Source organism: Malania oleifera, chromosome 4 (genome assembly GCF_029873635.1).
Source record: "Malania oleifera isolate guangnan ecotype guangnan chromosome 4, ASM2987363v1, whole genome shotgun sequence".
NCBI classification, from domain to species: domain Eukaryota; kingdom Viridiplantae; phylum Streptophyta; class Magnoliopsida; order Santalales; family Ximeniaceae; genus Malania; species Malania oleifera.
The window spans coordinates 98,879,769-98,899,261 of NC_080420.1; the positions used below are offsets into that span (position 1 = coordinate 98,879,769).

The 19,493-nt window shown below is 36.2% G+C and overlaps 1 protein-coding gene across 5 annotated transcripts in view; it reads left to right on the forward strand.

The window, feature by feature from the left end:
- Nucleotides 1–19,493, forward strand: part of LOC131153535 (protein CHROMATIN REMODELING 20) — a 119,580-nt gene that overhangs the window by 10,177 nt on the left and 89,910 nt on the right. For 2 of the 5 annotated variants that reach the window (XM_058105887.1, XM_058105890.1), the window contains exons 2-7: nucleotides 3,305–3,472; nucleotides 3,628–3,690; nucleotides 3,772–3,867; nucleotides 3,945–4,037; nucleotides 17,954–18,144; nucleotides 18,224–18,470. In XM_058105887.1, the coding sequence (XP_057961870.1) occupies nucleotides 3,353–3,472; nucleotides 3,628–3,690; nucleotides 3,772–3,867; nucleotides 3,945–4,037; nucleotides 17,954–18,144; nucleotides 18,224–18,470 (810 nt within the window). In that variant the 5' untranslated portion in view covers nucleotides 3,305–3,352. Of the gene's footprint in view, nucleotides 1–2,534; nucleotides 2,640–3,304; nucleotides 3,473–3,627; nucleotides 3,691–3,771; nucleotides 3,868–3,944; nucleotides 4,038–17,953; nucleotides 18,145–18,223; nucleotides 18,471–19,493 lie in introns of those variants that run through there. The other 3 variants (XM_058105889.1, XM_058105888.1, XM_058105891.1) reach the window with 3 other exon arrangements.

Consider the following 19,493-nt stretch of genomic DNA (forward strand, 5'->3'; position numbering starts at 1 on the left):
TGTGTCAGCTTAAGGAATTATTATATGGATTAAAACAATCTCTAGGAGCATGGTTTGGTCATTTTAGTGCTGTGATACTTGAGTTTCGCCTTCGACAACGCACAATAGATCACTCTGTATTTTATTGTCATATTCCATCTGGAAAGATTTTGCTTATTGTGTATTTGGATAGCATTGCAATCACTAGTGACGATGATCGAGACATCCATGACCTAAAGCTTTTCATGTAGAGTAAGTTTCAGACCAAGGACTTGGGACCATTGAAGTACTTCTTGGGTATAGAAGTATTAAGATCTCGTATTGGAACTGCCTTGTCATAGAGGAAGTTTGTTCTTGATCTTTTAAATGAGACAAAGCTATTGGGATCCAAACCTGTCGATACACCCATGGATCCCAATAGTAAGTTAATGCTAGAAATGGGTGATTTCTTGCCTAACCCAGGCTAGTACCAGAGATTTATTGGAAAGTTGAATTATCTCATTGTCACTTGATCAGATATATCCTTTGCAACAAGTGTTGTGAGTCGTTTTCTCAATTTCTTGAGAACAAGTCACTAGGATATAGTAATTTGCATTTTGAGATATCTCAAAGATGTACTTGGGAGAGGTCTCTTATATCAGGATTGGGGTCACACTACCAAGGAGAGGTCTCTTACATCAAGATTGGGGTCACACTCATATTTAGGGATATATAGATGCAGATTGAGTTGGGTCACCTTTTGACTGAAGATCCACAACCAAGTATTCTATCTTTGTTGGTGGTAATTTGGTATTGGAAAAGTAAAAAAAAAAATTTATGGTGGCTAGGTCAAGTGCTGAGTTAAGAGTATAGGGCTATGGCATGCATTGCATGTGATTTGTTTGGTTGAGGAACATGTTGAAACGACTAGGTTTTCCACATTCTCAGCCTATGGAGTTGATATGTGATAATCGTCGTACTATTCATTTTGCCTCTAACTTGGTCTTCCATGAGTGGATAAAGCACCTCGAGGTTGATTGCGACTTTATTCGGGAGAAACTTGTACAGGAGCTCGTTACCACTCATGTGAAGTTTGAGTTTTGACTTGTTGATTTGTTCGCTAAAGCCTTGGGAGGTGTTCGTATGAAATTCATTTGTACTAACTTAGGAGCATATGATATATATGCTCTAGCTTGAATGTTAATGGTTATTTAGTCATTTAGCATTATTATTATGTGCTAGAGTTGTGTTGGTAATAAGTGTGAGTTAGTAAGGGTATTATGGTCATTGTCATTGTACTTGACATATATTACAAATAGAGGGAGAGACCTATCATTGAAGTTAGGTCTTCCATTTTACCCAATTATTCAACACAACCCTTCAGTAGTAGATTAATGCAAAACCTCCTTTGACATAGATTCCTATAAAACCACTAATCTCTCCATGATGGCATCATGACTCTTGCTGTAAATGGAGGAATAATGTGATTAAAGAATTTTATTTTTTCCTTTTACTTATTATAAATATAGTAATGGCAACAGTATTCATTATTGGGAGGATGTATTGGAGATTGTTAGTTTTAGTTTTGAGGTTTTTTATACTTCCATTTGTGTAATGTTCTCGCCATATTTTATTCTTTGGAGGGTGGCCCTCTCTTAACAGGATTTCCATTTCTTCTAGAATCTTATGATAGGGAGGTTGATGTGCTTGTCCATTAAATTTCAGTTTTGGGTTCTTTTGTCCTTCATATGTGGAGGAATACTATTATTTGGCTTGGGGATTGTTTAAGTGCATCAACTTCTAAATCTTTTTCTAATGCATTTTTTGAATTTCTTAGACCCTTCTTTGTTATTCCAAAGAGGTAGGTCCTGAAGGAGGAGGAGTGCCTTATACATATTGGGGGATGACAGGGATAGCTGGGACCATGAGTTGTTCTAGAGGGTGGGGTGTAAGTGAGTGAGTTCTCTGGGTCGGTAAGGTTCTGAGATGTAACTGTTGAGTTGAAATGTTAGGGGTGTGAGAGTTTGGTTAAGCTTTGTTAGATTAATGAGGTTCTTTGCATGATTTCCCTATTGTCATGTTACAAGAGTCTAACTTAGATGTTGTGCATGGATTCCTTAGTAGAGAATTTGAAGTTTCAAGTTTAAGGATTGGGTTTCGTCAGCTGTTGCAGTTCTTCTGGGGGGTGGGGGTCCTGGTTTTTAGGATGGTAGATTCACTTGTAAATTGAATGTTTTGGTTTGCTTCTTTTCTATGTTTATTTTGCTAGATGTCAAGGGTAGGGGATAGTGGGGCTTCACATGCCTAATTGCCCTATGCTGAAAAAGGGCTTTTAGGGGGGTGGGCTAGGGATAAGTTTGTTGCAGTTTTCATTTTGTGTGTTCTCCTAGTTGGTATTTATGAGGCGACTTTAATCTCATTAAATTTTCTAATGAAAAATTAGGAGGTTGTAGGATCACTTCTAGCATGAGAGGTTTTGATTCGTTTACGAGGGACTGTGATATGGGAGAAATTATTGCTTTTAATGCTGAGTTCTCTCTTTGCACATGGTATAGGTCTATTGCTACTGGGGTTGATGTGTTCTCGTTCATTATTGAGAGGGAGGGTGCTTGCCTGAGCCTAACTCAACTCAAGAAGTGCTTCATTGAGATCATTGCCTTATAGCGCTCGAGTCTAACACTGTAAGATGGGGCACTATTCCTTTTTATATTTGAGAATATATGGCCTACTCATTATACTTTCTAAAGACTTTGTTAGGGAGTGGTTGGGGGGATTGTAGAAGTTTAAATAAATTTCTTTGAGATGTTAAGGTTTGAATGTTTTTCTTGTCTTAAATTTTAGAGAAGTTTAGTGAAAATTTTAAAATGTGAGAAAATTATGGACAATTTTGATTTGGATATTTGAATAATTGTTGGCAAATTTCATAAGAATATATAAAAAAATAGTAAACTACAGACCGTTACAATCTGCAAGTGGGTCATAGTTCGATAGTTGTTGATGGATCATCTTTTATTTATTTGTCAATGGTATATTGGTCATTATTTTATAATTAGAGGTGACAGGGGCCAACAGTCTTACAACTTACAAGCCATTTTCTTACATATGTGCACCTGATTTTACATGCTGTGGAGGTAGTTATGTGTTTGCATTTGTCTCATTCTTGAATAAAATAACAAACTTTTGGTTTAAAATTTGTGTTATCACACTTTTAAAGCCTTTCTTTCTTTTTTATTTCAGTCATTCCTTGTGCATATGATTGAGTTGGCATCTAATACTGGTAGATTTAGTTGTGGTTATGTTTTATGAGAATATCTGTGGGATGTGATATAGTTACTGTATTTTCTAGATATTGTTTTGCACAGTGTTTCTTCAATGAATGAGGCTTAGATAAGTCATGGAGGAAAAACATGAGGAAGTGGAAGATGTCGAGGATATTTCTAGTGATTCTTTTGCCGATGATTCAGATGATGGTGAACCATCAACTTCTGGACAAGATGATGGTTTGCATCTTGAGGTAAGTCCTTACTGTAAGAATTTATATCTAACTTTTTCTGATCATAACTGGTGTTCTTTAAAATTTCTGTCTTTTGTTTACATAATTTCTATCTTTTTGTGTCTTATTCTTGTGGGTTTCTATTTTTTGAATTTGTCACTTGTTGTCTTGTGCAGACACCTTTGACTGAAGAGGAAATAGAAGAGTTAATTGCTGACTTCTTGGAAGTTGAGAGTAAGGTATCATTTATCTTAATTGTTTTTTTTCTTCTTAATCTGGTTTGCATGTTTTCTGTTTTGGTTCTCTCATTCTCAATTTAGGCTGCAGAGGCTCAGGAATCTCTTGAAGAAGAGTCACTTGCTAAATTGGAGATTGAAGTCAGAGAAGAGCTGTCGCAAACTCTTCATGGGGATGATGTTAGTTATTTGTTTTTCTCCCATCTCTCTAGATCCCATGTCTCTTGTCTTATGCTGATGTCTTTTCTCGTTTATAGCTGGAGACAGCTGTTGCAGATGAAATTACAACATTCAGAGAAGAATGGGAAGCTGTTCTTGATGAGCTTGAGACTGAGAGCGCTCACTTGTTGGTGTGCTTCTTTCTTCAATTTTGAGAAAAAATATTTTGTTCATACAAAGTTAAATGCTTGCATAGTTGCATGTGTCATTGTGTCTGCGAAATCTGTGTTTGTAAGTAATATGAACAACTTTTTAGTTTTTGAAATGATTCTAGTCTTCTAGGTATGCAGTTTAATTATAATCTTTGCAGAACATCCTTTTTTGGTTGACTTTTTCTACAATATTTTAAATGTCTTTTCTTTTGTGTTCATTATGTACTTCATGTTTCTTCTCTCCATCTTAATTGGAGGCAACAGATACTTTCTTTAGATGGACATGGTGATTGGTGGCAGGGATTAAACCTCCATGATTTTTCCTATGTAGGGTAGTTATGATGCTTATGCAGTCATACTCTGAAAAGGGATGTCAGGTTTTAAGTTGTTTATAAGATATGATAGAAATGGTATAGTTTATTTTATTTTTTTAATTTAAATAGCAAACGAAGAGATTTCATCAATAGGAGAAGAGTTCACAAAGAGGAGAGTTAGACATCTCCTGTCAAAATTCTGGAACAAAAGAAGTGAAAAAAAAAAAAAAACTAAAAATACCAAGAAAGAAGAGGAAAAATCAATGCAAAAGATTTCATTAATGGGAGAAGAGTTTACAAAGAGGAGAGTAGGACATCTCCTGTCAAAAATCTGGAACAAAGGAGAAGGGAAAAAAAAAAACTAAAAAAACCAATAAAGAGGAGGAACAATCAATTCAAAAGATTCCTTGAATTTCACTGAACTTCTGTAAGCTAACTCCCTTATAACACCCAAGACCAACACACCACAGAGAGACCAAGTAGTGAATCTTTTCCCAAACCAGCTGCCAATTCATTTTTTATTATTTTTTTCCTGGAAAGATCTGTGCAATTCGCTCCAACAATAATTTGCACAACATTGCAAAAATACCACATTTCCATAGTACAGCTCTATCCTTGTTTCTTCCAGAACCCTCAAACCAAGTAGCCAACAATTCCTCCATTAATGCTGGGCAAACCCAATATTCTCTCAAAACAGCAAGTAACTTATTCCAGATCCTCCGAGAAAAATCACAACATAAAAAGGATGAGATACTGTTTCAGAATTCAACTAGCAAAGAACACAAAGATTTGGAGATAGAGCTTTCAAAGGTCTTCTAATCTGCAACAAGCTATTAGTATTGCTTTTATTAAGCACAATCAGCCAGATAAAAGCCTTAATGTTGGGGGGGGGGGGGTTTACTTTGACCTTCCAAATAGATGAATATAGATGGAAAAAATAAATGGAATGGATCAAGAATTTGAAAAATGTCCTTCAAGAATAAACCCCCGAATGATCCGAAGACTAATACCGAACACTCCTGTCTGAAGAAAGATGACATTTATTCAATAAAGACGGCAAGGAAGATAGTTCCAGTAGTTCTTTATTGTTAAGAGATCTTTTGAAATGAAAGTTCCCAGAGACCAAAGGGCTGACCAGATGAACCGTAAAGAGGGAAATCACATTATTCTGCCCTGGAGTTCAACCGTGAAAGATATGAAGAAAAGATGTGGGTAGAACATTATTCCCACAACCATAGGTCTTTCTCTAAGAGAGATCTCCTTGGACTTTCCGAAGAACATCGTAAACTAACACTGGTGTCCCACCCATTCACACCCCAAACTTACTTCTAATAAGTCTGTGCCAAAGTGAAAAAATCTTCTAGCAGATAATGCCATAACCATTGAGTTAAGAGAGTGATATTTTTGGGCACCAATTTTCCAAGCCCCAACCCTCCCTCCAATTTAAACCTACAAATCACTACTCAACTTACTAAGTAACATTTGGTTTATCAAATGAAATTGAAGTAGGAAAAGAATTGAGGGAGAAATGGAATCATGACAGGAATGGAATTATTTTTGGAATGCAAGTACTGCATTTGGTTAGTAACATATAATGATTGTAAGAATCACAATCTTGACTTTTTATTTTTTATTTTTTCCAACATTTGATATTCTTCAATGGCTGCTATAATGGAATGAACAATAGGCCATTTTTAATAAATAAGCCTAATATGTGATTATTTAATTTTGTAACTATTATTTTTTATTTCCTCTAATATGCTATTATTTAATTTTGTAATAATTATTTTTTATTTTATAATAGTGCTTGTTGTTATTGTTATTATTATTTTTTTATTGTTGTCATTATTATTTTTTCTTATTTTATAATAATAATTATTTTTAAAATAATAATAATTACTTTTTTTTTTCCATTTATTATTGTTGTTTTTGTTATCATTATTTTTATAATAAGAAATACTATTGTTATTGTAATTATTATTAGTTGTGATTATTATTTTTATTTTTTTAGTAATTATTATCCTTGAAATAATTATTATTATTATGGATAATAATAATTATTATGTTTGCCTTTTATTATTATTATTATTATTGTTGTTGTTGTTGTTGTTTTTGTTGTTCTTATTATTATTTTATAGTAATAACTGTTGTTGTTATAGCAATTATTAATAGTTACTATTTTTATAATTGTTGAATAATTGGGTAAAATGGAAGACCAAAACTCAATGATGGGTCTCTCCCTCTATTTATAATATATGTCAAATACAATGGGAATAACCATAATACCCTTACTAAGGCTTCTTAAAACCAAACTCTTAACAATTAATAATAATGCTAAATGATGACTAAATAACCGTTAACACTCCCCCTCAAGCTGGAGCATATATATCATATGCTCTTAGCTTGTTACAAATGAATTTCACGCGAGCACCTTCCAAAGCTTTAGTGGACAAATCAGCAAGTTGAAACTTGGACTTCACATGAGTGGTTGTAATGAGCTTCTGTATAAGTTTCTCTCGAATAAAATGACATTCAACTTCAATGTGCTTTCTCTGCTCATGGAAGATAGGGTTGAAGGCAATATGAATAGCAGCTCGATTATCACACATCAACTCTATGAGCTGAAATGTGGAAAACCTAGTTCTTTCAACATGTTCTTTAGTTAAACAAGTTCACATGTATTGTACGCCATAGCCCTGTATTCTGACTCAACGCTTAAATGACCGACCACAATTTGTTTCTTACTTTTTAAAGACACTAAATTACCACCAACAACGATACTATACCTGATTGTGGATCTTTAGTCGGAAGGCGACCCCGCCCAATCTGCATCTATATATCTCTAAATATGAAACTTGATCTTGATATAAGAGACCTCTCCTTGGTGCACCTTTGAGATATCTCAAAATTAATGCATCCCAGTGACTTGTTCTTAGGGAATTGAAAAAATGGCTCACAACACTTGTCTTGAAGGATATATCTGGTTGGGTGATTGTGAGATAAATCAACTTTCCAATAAATCTTTTATATCGACCTAGGTTAGGCAACAAATTACCTATGTCTGGCACTAACTTACTATTGGGATCAATGGGTGTATCAACAGTTTTGGATTTCAACAGCCCCATCTCATCTAACAGATCAAGAACATACTTTCTTTGTGAAAATATAGTTCTTGTACGAGATCTCAATACTTCTATGCCTAAGAAGTACTTCAACAGTCCCATGTCCTTGGTTTGAAATGTACTCTATTGGAAAAGCTTTAGGCCTTGGATGCCTTGATCATCATCACCAGTGATCATAATGTCATCCACATACACAATAAGCAAAATTGTGCCAAATGGAGTATGGCAATAAAAAATAGGGCGATCTACTACCCACTGCTGAAGGCCAAACTCAAGTACTACAACACTAAAAGGGCCAAACCATGCCCTTGGAGATTGTTTAATCCATACAATGATTTCTTAAGTCAACATATTGAGCTTGAATCCCCCTGAGCAACAAACCCAGGTGGTTGCTCCATATATACCTCCTCATGAAGATCACCATGTAGGAATAATTCTTCACATCTAATTGATGTAAAGGCCAATGACAAGTGGTTGCTAAAGAAATGAACAAATTTACTGAGGCAAGTTTAGCGACCGAAGGGAATGTGTTTGAATAATCCAAATCAAACACATGAGTATACCCCTTAGCAACAAGGCGGGCCTTCAAACGAGCCACAAAACCATCAGGATTGACTTTCATAGTGTACACCTAGCAACAACCAACCACAGACTTATTAGGGAGAAGAGGTACCCAAATCCCAAGTATCATTATCATGTAGTGCACGCATCTCTTCAAGCATTGCATGGGATAGGGCTTTAGAAGTAGATTTCGGAAGTGCAACGAAAGGCAAAGTACTAACAAAACAGTAATAAGAGGGTGACAAGAAATCATAACAAACAAAATTAGAGATTGGATGTTGGGCACAGGTGTGTTTACCTTTTCAAACAGCTATAGGAGGATCATTATCATGGGAAATAAGATCATTTGATGAGGGAACTAGAAACACAGTGGTAGAAGCTGGAGGAGGCACTTCCCCCTTGAGCTGCTGTGTGTATACTTGTAAATTGGGATGATCCAAGCAATGAGAAGGACTCAAACTGGATGAAGATGTGGGAGGATGGGGCATAGATACTAGGTTTAGATTTGGAAGGCAAGGCAGAGGAAGAGACTTATTAGGGTCAACAAAACTCAAGGAATTAGAGTAGTATGGTGTATACTCAAAGAGGGTGACATCAACAAAGAGAAAAAATCAATTTAAAGTAGGACTAATATCCCTTTTGAGTATAGGAATAGCCCAAAAAGGTACATTTGATAGCACTAGGGTCCAACTTTTCCATTCCTAGAGTTAAGTGATGGACAAAGGACACAATTGAATATGCGAGGAGGAAGGGAGAACAAAAGAGCCTCAGGGAAGACAACTGAATATGGGATTTTACTACCAAGGATAGAGGATGACATTTTATTGATGAGGTAGCAAGCTGTGAGCATAGCATCACTGTAAAAAACTTTGGGGACATTCATTTGATACAATAGGGTACGCTTGATTTCAAGAATATGTTTGTTTTTCCACTCTGCAACCCCATTTTTTTGTGGAGTGTTAGCACAAAAGGACTGATGGATCATACTAAAGCTAGTCATATAAGTACTGAATTGGGTGGTGAAGTACTCCTTAGCATTATCACTACGAAGTATCTTGACTGGCATATCAAAATAAGTCCTTATTTGGGAACAGAAGGCACAAAAGATATCAAACAACTCGGAACGATCATTAAATATGACCAAGTCATCCTAAAGTAGTCATCAACAAATGTAACAAAGTACTAAAACCCCAACTTTGATGTGACATGATTAGGACCTCAAATATTGGAATGGACTATTATTAAAGGACTAACTACTCGTTTGTCGACCCGGGAAGCAAAGGGTACACGATGATGCTTGTCCAATTGACAAGACTCACACTCAAGATTAGACACAGAACTTAATGTAGGAACTAGTTGTTTCAACTTGTCCTAGGATGGATGACCAAGGCAATAATGGATTTGAAGTGGTGTAGCTGCGATTGTACAGGCAATGATTGGAGAGGACTCAAAAGTAGTAAAGTCCATCAGCCTTACGTCCTGTGCCAATTGTCTTTTTTGGCTTCAGATCCTGAATAACCACAGAATCAGGAAAGAATGTGACAGAACAATTTAGTGACTTTGTAAGCTTACTAACTGACATGAGTTTGAAAGGAGATTTAGGAATGTATCAAGCAGAGGAAAGAGAGATGGAAGGAATGGGTTTACTGTTCCTATCCCCTTAACAGCAATAGTGGACCCATTAGCAAGGGTAACTTGAGGTAGATTTTTAGGATACTGGAGATCAGAAAAGAAGTTGATTGCACCTGTTATATGGTCAGTGGCAGCAGAATTGATAACCCAAGGACTAGTAGGAAGGATACCAGATGACATACAGATCATAGGATTACCTTTCTGGGCAAAAGACGCAATGTGAGAAGATGCTTGTTGTGACTACTGATGCTGTAGAAACCTTGAATACTCCTTTGATATAGTCACAATACGTGGTTCACTCAAAAAAGTGATTAACGAAGGAACCATACTTTTGGGATTTGCAAACTCCATCCCAACATTCACAAACTCAGACCAATGACCATAAGATTAATTGTTGGAACAATCAGAACAACCACGAACAAGGTGACCAACCATGAACAAGTATAAGATTGCCACAGCACCAAGAAACTCAGACTTAACCCCAAGAAAGCAACTCACAGCACTGAAACCATTGGAGAAGTGAACCACTGAAATTACCATGGAGGAATCACCAACTAACTTATATAACACTGCCATAGCCTCACAAAAAGCAGATCATGAGCACTGTCACTGCTCTAAGAAAGTCACCAATGACTGTTACTAACACCGACAACAGCTGACGAATTATCATGAGTGCATGGTTAACAAAGATTGGATCTTTGAGCAAAACACCTGTCCAACAGCTTGATATTTTGATATATGGAAGGAATTAGATCATGAATTAAAAAAAAAAAGCACAGCAAATCCCACTGTTTCAGACTCAATAAACTCAATGACCATTGATAAACTGCTTCATGGAGCATCAAACAACCATTCCTTGGGTGCCGCACTTGAGCAATTGAAAAGGTGAGATCTTTGGGCAAAAAGCATCACGGAAAACTCCAAAAACATGTCAATAGAGAGGTTGGATCACTGCTGGATCATTTCAGGTCAAAACCATGCCTGAAAGTGGCTTCACGGGCTGGTGTGTAGAGTCGGCCCTGGCAGCCTTTGTCCGGCGCGTGAGAGCGTGTGAGACACTGCCTGTAGATGGGAGTTCAGTAGGGGGCAGCTCAGCAGTGTCTGTGGGTGACTATGGTGTTGGTTTTGACAAATCTATGGTGGATTTGATGTTCTCGAGCTGGCAGTGTTGCCTAGAAAATTCCAGCTCCTGGTCTGACTTTCTGCTGCTGCTGGCTGTTTTCTAGGGTTATAGTATTGCTGAAAAATCTTCTATGATGATAGACATGCCGCGGATTTTTGGTTTTAGGCTTTGGTTTGATGGTGGTGGTAACACTTAGGGTTTAGGTTTCATAATCATCCTCTGATACCATGTTGAATAATTGGGTAAAATGGAAGGCCTAAACTCAATTGTACGTCTCTCCCTCTATTTATAACATATGTCAAGTACAATTGGAATTTACTAACTTACACTTATTACAAACCAAACTCTAGCAATTAATAATAATGCTAAATGGCTAAATAACCATTAACGATAATAATAATGATTATTATTATTTGTTGTTTTTGTTTGATTATTATTTTTATAATACTTATTATTAATAATGTAATTATTATGTTTTGTTGTTATTATTTTTATAATAATTATTATCCTTAAAATTATAATTATTTCTTTTTTTAGTTATTATTCTTCTTGTTGTTATTGTTATTGCAATCAATATTACTTATTATTTTCATTATAATAGTAATAGTAATTAGTAATTATTATTTTTATAATAATAAATATTATTGTTAATGCTATTGTTATTAGTTGATTATTTTTGTTATAATAGTAATAATAATTGGTATTATTACTATTTGTTGTTGCTTCTATAATATTTTTAATTATAAAATGAGTTTGATTCCATGGAATCAAGATTGATTCCAACCCTCTGGACTAGAATCAGGATTTTGCTGTTTGCAGAAATCAATTTTGTCCTTGATTCTGCAAACAAATTGCACGAATATAATTCTATTCCAGCGCTGATTCTGCATACGAAACCCAGGGGGGGGGGTAAATGATCCCTATGATCCCCGACTCCAACCCACAAGAAGTCTCTCATAATTTTCTGAATCTTATTAGCAATCCCCATTAGAATCTTAAAAATAGACAAATTAGGAAACGGGGGGTAAATAATCCCTATGATCCCCAACTCCAACCCACAAGAAGTCTCATAATTTTCTGAATCTTATTGGCAATCCCCATTAGAATCTTAAAAATAGACAAATAATAAAATGGGATACTAGGCAAACAAACCTGATTAAGATTGATTCTATTCCCAAGGGAAAAAAGAGCCTCTTTCCAGCCATCTAGCTGCTTGGCTGCCCTTTCTGCTGTTGAATTTCTAAACTGAACAGATTTGGGATTGCCCACTCAATGGACCCCTAAATAAGTCAAAGGTCAATCCAATAGACAACACCCACATGAGAAGAGCGCTCACTAGCTCATTCAACATGCACATTTATAGTTGCTAAACCACTTTTCCCCTAGTTATTTTTTAGCTCCTACTCCTCGAAAACTTGGAGTATAGCCAAATTACTTCTGAATGAAGGGCATTAATCATCTAGAAAGATGATGGTGTCAACTGAAAATTGAAGATGGGAAACCACCACTCCCTCTCTTTCCACTGTCAGTCCCTTTTCACCAATCCCTCGTATCCACCATCTTGCTCAAAACATTAACTACTAAGACAAACAAAAAGGGGGAAAGAGGATCACCTTGTCTAATACTTCTCTGAGCTATAAATGAAGACATTGGTTCCCTGTTCGCAACTACAAAGAACCACACATTAGACAAACAACCCCTTAACCACCCGTGCCAATGCTCACTTAAACCCTTTCTGCAAAGATATTAACAAAGAAACTTCAATTAACTCTGTCATGGGCTTTCTCAAAATCCTATTTTTAGATGAACCTCACCTTCTTTCTCCTATGAATATCTTCCACCACCTCATTAGCCACCAAAATAGCATCCGCTATTTGTGTACCCTCGACAAACGCTCTTTGAGCAGTAGATGTAGTCTTATCAAGCACTACACTCATCCTATCAGATGGAATTTTAGTAATAATCTTATAAACACTAGAGACTAGACTAGTAGGTCTGAAGTCCTCTACCTTAATGCATTTAGATTACTTAGGTACTAAATTAGTAAAAGTAGAATTGATGCTCTTGCTCAAAATACCATTTCCATAAAATTCAGAAAATACTCTATGCAAGTCATCCTTAATAACGTCTCAACATTCTTGAAAAAATTTAAAATTAAAACAATCCAAACCCGAAGCTTTATCCCTCTCCATAAAAAATAACTACACCCCTGACCTCCTCATCAAAGGGTCTCTCAAACCATTGCGTCTGATCTCTAGAGACGGGACTCCACTCTAACCCCTCAACCATCAGTCTACAAACATCTTCCACATAATATATATTATCAAAGAAATTAGTGATGTTAGAGGCAATCTGACTAATTGATAACTCTCATCCCCCCTTTCTCATCTTCCCATTAGCTAACCTACGGAAGAAACCATTATTGCTGTCACCTTCTTTGGCCCATTTAAATTTAGTCTTTTGCCTCTAACTCCTTATTTCCTTAAAGATCACTTTTCCAATTCATTCATCAGAAATCCTTTTTGCCTCCTCACTCTTTGAGAGATTAATCTCCCCTTCTTTCTATCCAAAGAATCCAACTCACTGAGATGCGTGATTTTCTAATTCTAACATTCCTAAACACCTCCTTGTTTTCAAATTTTCAATTTCTCCTTGAGATGTTTCGACTTCCTCATAAACCTAAAACCTGCCTAACCCCTCTTCAAGTCCTTTTCCCAAGAAATCCTCACTAGTGTCTTAAAAGAAGCATGATCCGGCCACATATCTCAAACCTAAAAGGAGTAGGACCTCAAGAAACCCTACTTCATTCCAACATAATAGGAAAATGATCATAAGTAGGTCTCGGGAGAACAGTTTGGGAGAGGTTAGAGAAAATTTGTCTTCCCACTCAGAACATAACTAGAATCTATCAAGTCTACTAGTCACCAGCCCTCCCCATACCCAGACACATATGCATAGACGAAGTAAATGTAGCAATCCTCAAAGGGAGATCTCTTAGACCACACTCCCTAATTAATAGGTCAAAATGTTGCATACTAAAACTTTGCTCCCTCCCTCCCCCCTTTTCTTTTCTTCTCCCTTAAAAACCTCAGCTTGTTAAAGTCTCCACCCACTATCCACCTGGAGGAACAAAAATGATAGACATAATAAAGCTCATCCCAAATAGAACTCCCAAGGGTTGGTCTATATGGACTGTACATGGAGTAGACCCACCATTGATCCCTCCCTTTAACTTCAACTGAAGCATAAAAGTGAACAAACTTGCCCAAATTATCCACTTTAGAAATAAAACAAGAATCCCACATTACTAGAACACCTTGGAAGGGTTAGTGGTGTGGGTTTTGTTAGTCTATGATCTAGGCATGGGATTTGATATTTATTTTGAGATGAAAAGTCTTTTATTTACAATTTTTTCTCTTCCTAATTGGGTCCTAAGAGGTGATTTTTACACGATTCAATTATTGTAAATTAAGGAGGCTTTTAGGTTAATTCTAGCATGCAATCTTTTGATTTCTTGTACTACAGGATATGGATTGAGGGTTTTTTCCATTACACAATGCTATGTTCACTTGATCTGTTGGGGGAATGGTTTTGCAGTGAATTGATGAGATGGTTTTTTGTGTTCTTGTGAGTGGGAAGGAAGCCATCCGAATATATCTAGGAGATTCTTGTTAGGTGTCTATGACCTCTTTGTTTTCATTCTAGAATCTTCAAAAGTGAGGTGGGATACTACTTCCATTAGTCTTGAAATGTATTTGAGGAGATTCTTGTTAGGTTAGTTTGTGTCCACTTTGTTCTCATTCTGGAATCTTTGAAAGTGAGGGGGGTCCTAGTCCTATTACTATTAGTTTTGGAGAATTTTTGTCTTACTCATCCATCTCTTCTTTCTTTTTATTGAGGATAGGTACGCGTGGATGAGAGGGCTTTAGCTTTGTGAAGAAGTTGCAAATCTTACAAGTTGGTTGATTTGGAACTAGGAGGGGGATGTTCATGTGAGGAAGGCCTCTATTTTGATAGTGATTGAGGATATTGATAATTTGGAGAATTAGGGTCCTGTCTTGGATTTTATTTTTGGGTCGGGCTGGGGGTGCCTTGAGAACGAATTAGAGGTCATTGACGGAGAATTTTTGTTGAGGGTAGAAGGTTAGGCTTAAGTGGGTTAAGATGGGGAGGTTAGGATTAAGTGGGTTAAGACGGAGTAATGTAAGTCAACATTTTTTTTTTATTGTGTCAATAAGGTAGGCAGAAGAAAATTGTAGAGTTTGAAACATGTGGAGATTCAGTTGCTACAGACCTGGGTGTTGCTGAGGATAAAATCAGTGGTTCTTTTTTTAGGATGCTGTATTAAGATGTTTTTAATCATTTAGTTGTGGGCTGATGATCGGGGGGCTGGATGGGTGCCTTTTTTTTGGGGAAGTAGGGATTTGTTAGAAAGGCCTTCTGAGGAGAACTAGGACTATGGATAGGGAGAAAGCTCCAAGACTTAACGGCTTTACTATTATTATTATTATAGTTATTATTTTTTGATAGTGTTCTCCTGTGGCCTAATCTGACTTGTTGAGAGTTTTTTTGGAATTTCATGGTAATTCCATGATTCCTACAAACATGAATTCCACTCTCATCACTTCAGTTCCCAAAAGGAACCACACCATTAATGATTTTTATGAGTATTTATAAGATTGTTTCTAATAAATTAAGGGAAGTTTTAGAAGAAACTATTGTTAGTTCGCAGTCCATGTTTATAGGGGTGAGAAAAAAATTGGATGCTATTCTTTTAGCAAGTGAGGCTTTTGAAGATGTTAGGAGTAAGAAGAAAGATCTTGTGTTTAAGTTAGACTTTGAGAAGACTTATGATGTTGTGAACTGGCTTTTCCCTGATAGGGTTTTAGATCGGAATTGTTTTAGGTTGAGGTGCAAAGGTAGCATAGGGGGTTGTCTTTGTTGAGCATCATTTTTTTTTTAAAAAAGATATTGGACCTAGAACTTTTCTTTTGGCTTCTGTAGGGGTGAGCAAAGTGATTTATTATATCTCCTTTCTCTTTGGTCTTGTTACTAATTTTTTGAGTAGGATGGTCAATAGGGTGGTCGAAAGGGGTGTAATTCAGGGACTTTTCTGGTGAAGATGCATGATTGTTACACATTTGAAATTTTTTGATGATACGGTCTTTTCCGTGTGAAATATGATTTCTCTTATGTATTCTTAATTTGCTCAAGTGCGGGATAGTTGCTATTAAGAGTAAATTTAGTTTTGCATGGGAAATGGGAAAGGATGAGATGCTAATATTGGAAATAGAGTTTCTCATTAAAGTTTGTGGAATGCAAGTTCATGTAAATTCATCTTGCAGATTTTGTCCCATATTCTTTTTGCATATTAAAATACAAAGTGGGAAATCGGGAATGGCTCTTGTGTGCTTTTCTGGGAGGGAGGCTGAGGAGCTCTTTGTGCTTCCTGCTTATTGGATTCTTTTCAGCATTCCTATGGAGGGGATAGTAAGATTTGGATTTTTGATGCTTCTTTTAGTGTGTTCTCTTGTACATCTTTTTTTTTTCAGCATGGTTTTATGCCTCAAATTCCTTTGTTCTTACAGATTTTACAGAAAGCTAAGTTTCCCATTAAGGTGTTAAAGCAGTTGTCTGGGTTCTTATTCGTAATATAGTTAAAACCAGAAATCTGTTGCAGATTAGAAGACCTCACAAGGCTTTGTCTCCTGATGTTTGTGTAATTTGCTACTATAGTAGTGAATGGTTCATGTGTTTCTTCGTGTTTTGTTGCTTAAGAGTTTTTCTTAAGCTCTTTGTCAGGGTGACTAGGGTATGAATCTTTGGTGGTTTTTTTGTTAATAACTTTGTGAGGTTTTGGGAGGAAAATTGTTCAGTGCTTGTTATCTTATGGGTAATTTGGCTTGAGTGAAATGCTTGCATTTTCCATTATCATTTTATGTGTGTTACATTATTTTCATGTAGGACAAGATTAAAATTTTGCCTCACTTTGGCTTCTCTTCCTGATGTTTTGAGCGTTCTGGTTTCTCCTCCCTACAAGATGATTGGTTGGCAGTGTTAGCTTGATTCTTTGTATTTGTTTTTGTTCTTTTTTGTTTCATGTGTTTTATGTTTTGCATTTTTTAAGAGGATTTCTAATCCTTGTATAATTTTTTGTCTAAAAATAAAGTTTTCTTTTTCTATAAAAAAAAACAAATCTTTTTCTATCCAAAAACAAAGGAGTTGATGCAAAATCTGTTGCAGAGTAGGTGTCCCTACCAGTATCTGATGTTGTGTGTGAGATGGGTTAACACGTGGTAAGACACATGCTCATGTCTATCTTCATCATTCTGTGTTTTGGATTTTATAGAACAATTGTTTTGGTATATTTTTGAGTTGGGTATGCCATAGTTCTTTTTAGGATTTTCTGATGACGGCCTTCAGATGGTTTGGGAGGCAGAAGGATGTGGGGGCATTATGGTGGTGTGCTGTTTTTGCTGTCAGATTGCCTTTTTTTTGCTTCATTTTTGGGGTTGGGGTTTTTGTGGGGGGGGGGGGGGGGGGTGTTGGTTGGTGTTGTTTGTTTGCTCTGGCAGCACCTGTTTTTCTGGATATTTAGGAACATTGACTGTCTTTGTTAGCTTTATTTTGCTTTGTGTTTCTTGTTCATTTTTGTTATCCTTTCTTTTTCTGCTCTCCTTGTATTTTTGAGTGATTTCTTATCCTTCTTGTATCTTCTTTCTCCTCTTAATAATGGTTTTTTTTTTTTTCTTTTTTCGTCCAGAAACTCTGCGTGGGTCCTTGAGTAGCTTATGAACATTGTAAATTTTAAATAGGGATAATAGCTCAAACTTTTATTTTAGTTGTCTTTTTGATGGGTCCTGTAATTTTGTGAAGGTACATGCTTATCCTTGGCACTGCCTAGTAGTTTGGACTGTGCTTGGCGACAAAACAGATTATTACCTTGACATGTGATGGAAATTACATTTTGTGCATTATGATGTTATCTGTGAGGAAACCATCATTGTGATTATAGGTTTATTGTCTATCTGATTGTTTAATGTATGAGTTAAAAGCAATATGCTTGTGGTTTTTGTTTATAATTTTCATTGTTAGTTATATTTTATTTCTGCTGGTTTTTATTTATGTTGTTTCTGAGTGCAGGAACAACTTGATGGTGCTGGTATTGAACTGCCAAGCTTGTATAAGTTGATTGAAAGTCAAGTGCCTAATGGTTGCTGCACCGAAGCTTGGAAGAAACGGACACAGTGGGTGGGATCTAAAGTGACCAGTGATATTACTGAATCGATTGCAGATGCTGAAAAGTATCTCCAAACCCACAGGCCTGTTAGAAGGTATGCTTGTGCATTTTTAGTGTCCAGAATTCTGTAATTATTAAAATTTATTGATCTTTGATCTACATTGTGGGAGCAGACGACATGGTAAGCTGTTGGAGGAGGGTGCTAGTGGATTTCTGGCAAAAAAACTTCCTTCTGCAGACAGCAGTGATACTGGGAGAGAAATTTCAGAGGTGGATTGGTGCTCTTTCAACAAAGTTTTTTCTGATGGTTTATCTGAGAATGACACTTCATTTGGCAGCAAGCACTGGGCATCTGTTTACTTAGCCAGTACTCCACAGCAGGCTGCTGAGTTGGGGCTCAAATTTCCTGGGGTCAATGAGGTAATAACTTTGGTCCTGTTGACCAATAAATTAAGATGGTCTTTGGGTAGGGGTAAAAGGTGGGAAGGGGGAGAATGAAATAGGGAAAGATAGTCAGATAGGGACAAAGGAGTTAGGTGAAAATCTACACAATCGATCCAAAATTTTTGCTCCCTTAACCCTAAGACAACTTCTGAGCATACTTATTTATGAGTGAGCTTATACCCAAATTGCTATGAAACTCTTGAATAGTTAATAAGCCCCTTCGGCAGACCTTGCTTACACGGGAGCTTTGTGCACCGGGCTGCCTTATTTTTTTTTCCCTTTTTTAGTAATTGAATATGTTTGATATGGTTATTGTATTATAGTTATTGAACCTTATACACCACATACCTGCCTTTAATGTATTTTGTTTACAATGGTTTAGTTCTAAATCTTGCATTATTATGTATATTAATAATTTGTAAAGTGTTGTCATAAACAATTTCCACACATTACTGTTAATTTCTGTCATTTTTCCAAATCGGCATTGAAATTCACATATTTTTAAACTTTGAAATTTTAACTGAATTAAAAATTTAAAGCTTTGATCAGAACTCAACTAATCTAGCCAAGACTTTTCTCTCTTTCTTCAGATTTTTCCTCCAAATAGTATCTAATGTTTCAAACTGGGCGATTTGTGCATGCATGCATGCCCTTTTGTTCCTAAAAACTAAGTGGAGCACGCATATGTATTTGCTGGCTCAAAACTTTAAACAATCTAAACGTAGAGTTGGATGAATAAGTGCAGATAATGGATTGAATTGTCAAGAAGTTGAGTGTTGGAAGTGATGGTTATTTAACTATTTAAGGGGAATAAAGTTGATTAGACTCCTTTTTGATTAGTTTGCCTCATCCCCATTTCTAGAAAGCTTTTAATTTTAAAGAGGGATATTTGATGACATTCCTCATTGTAATGACTAGGAGAGAGATAGGGGAGAGACTGAAAATTTCTTGCATTCTAATTGTTGTTGATTATAGATAAAATAAAATGCAATGCATATT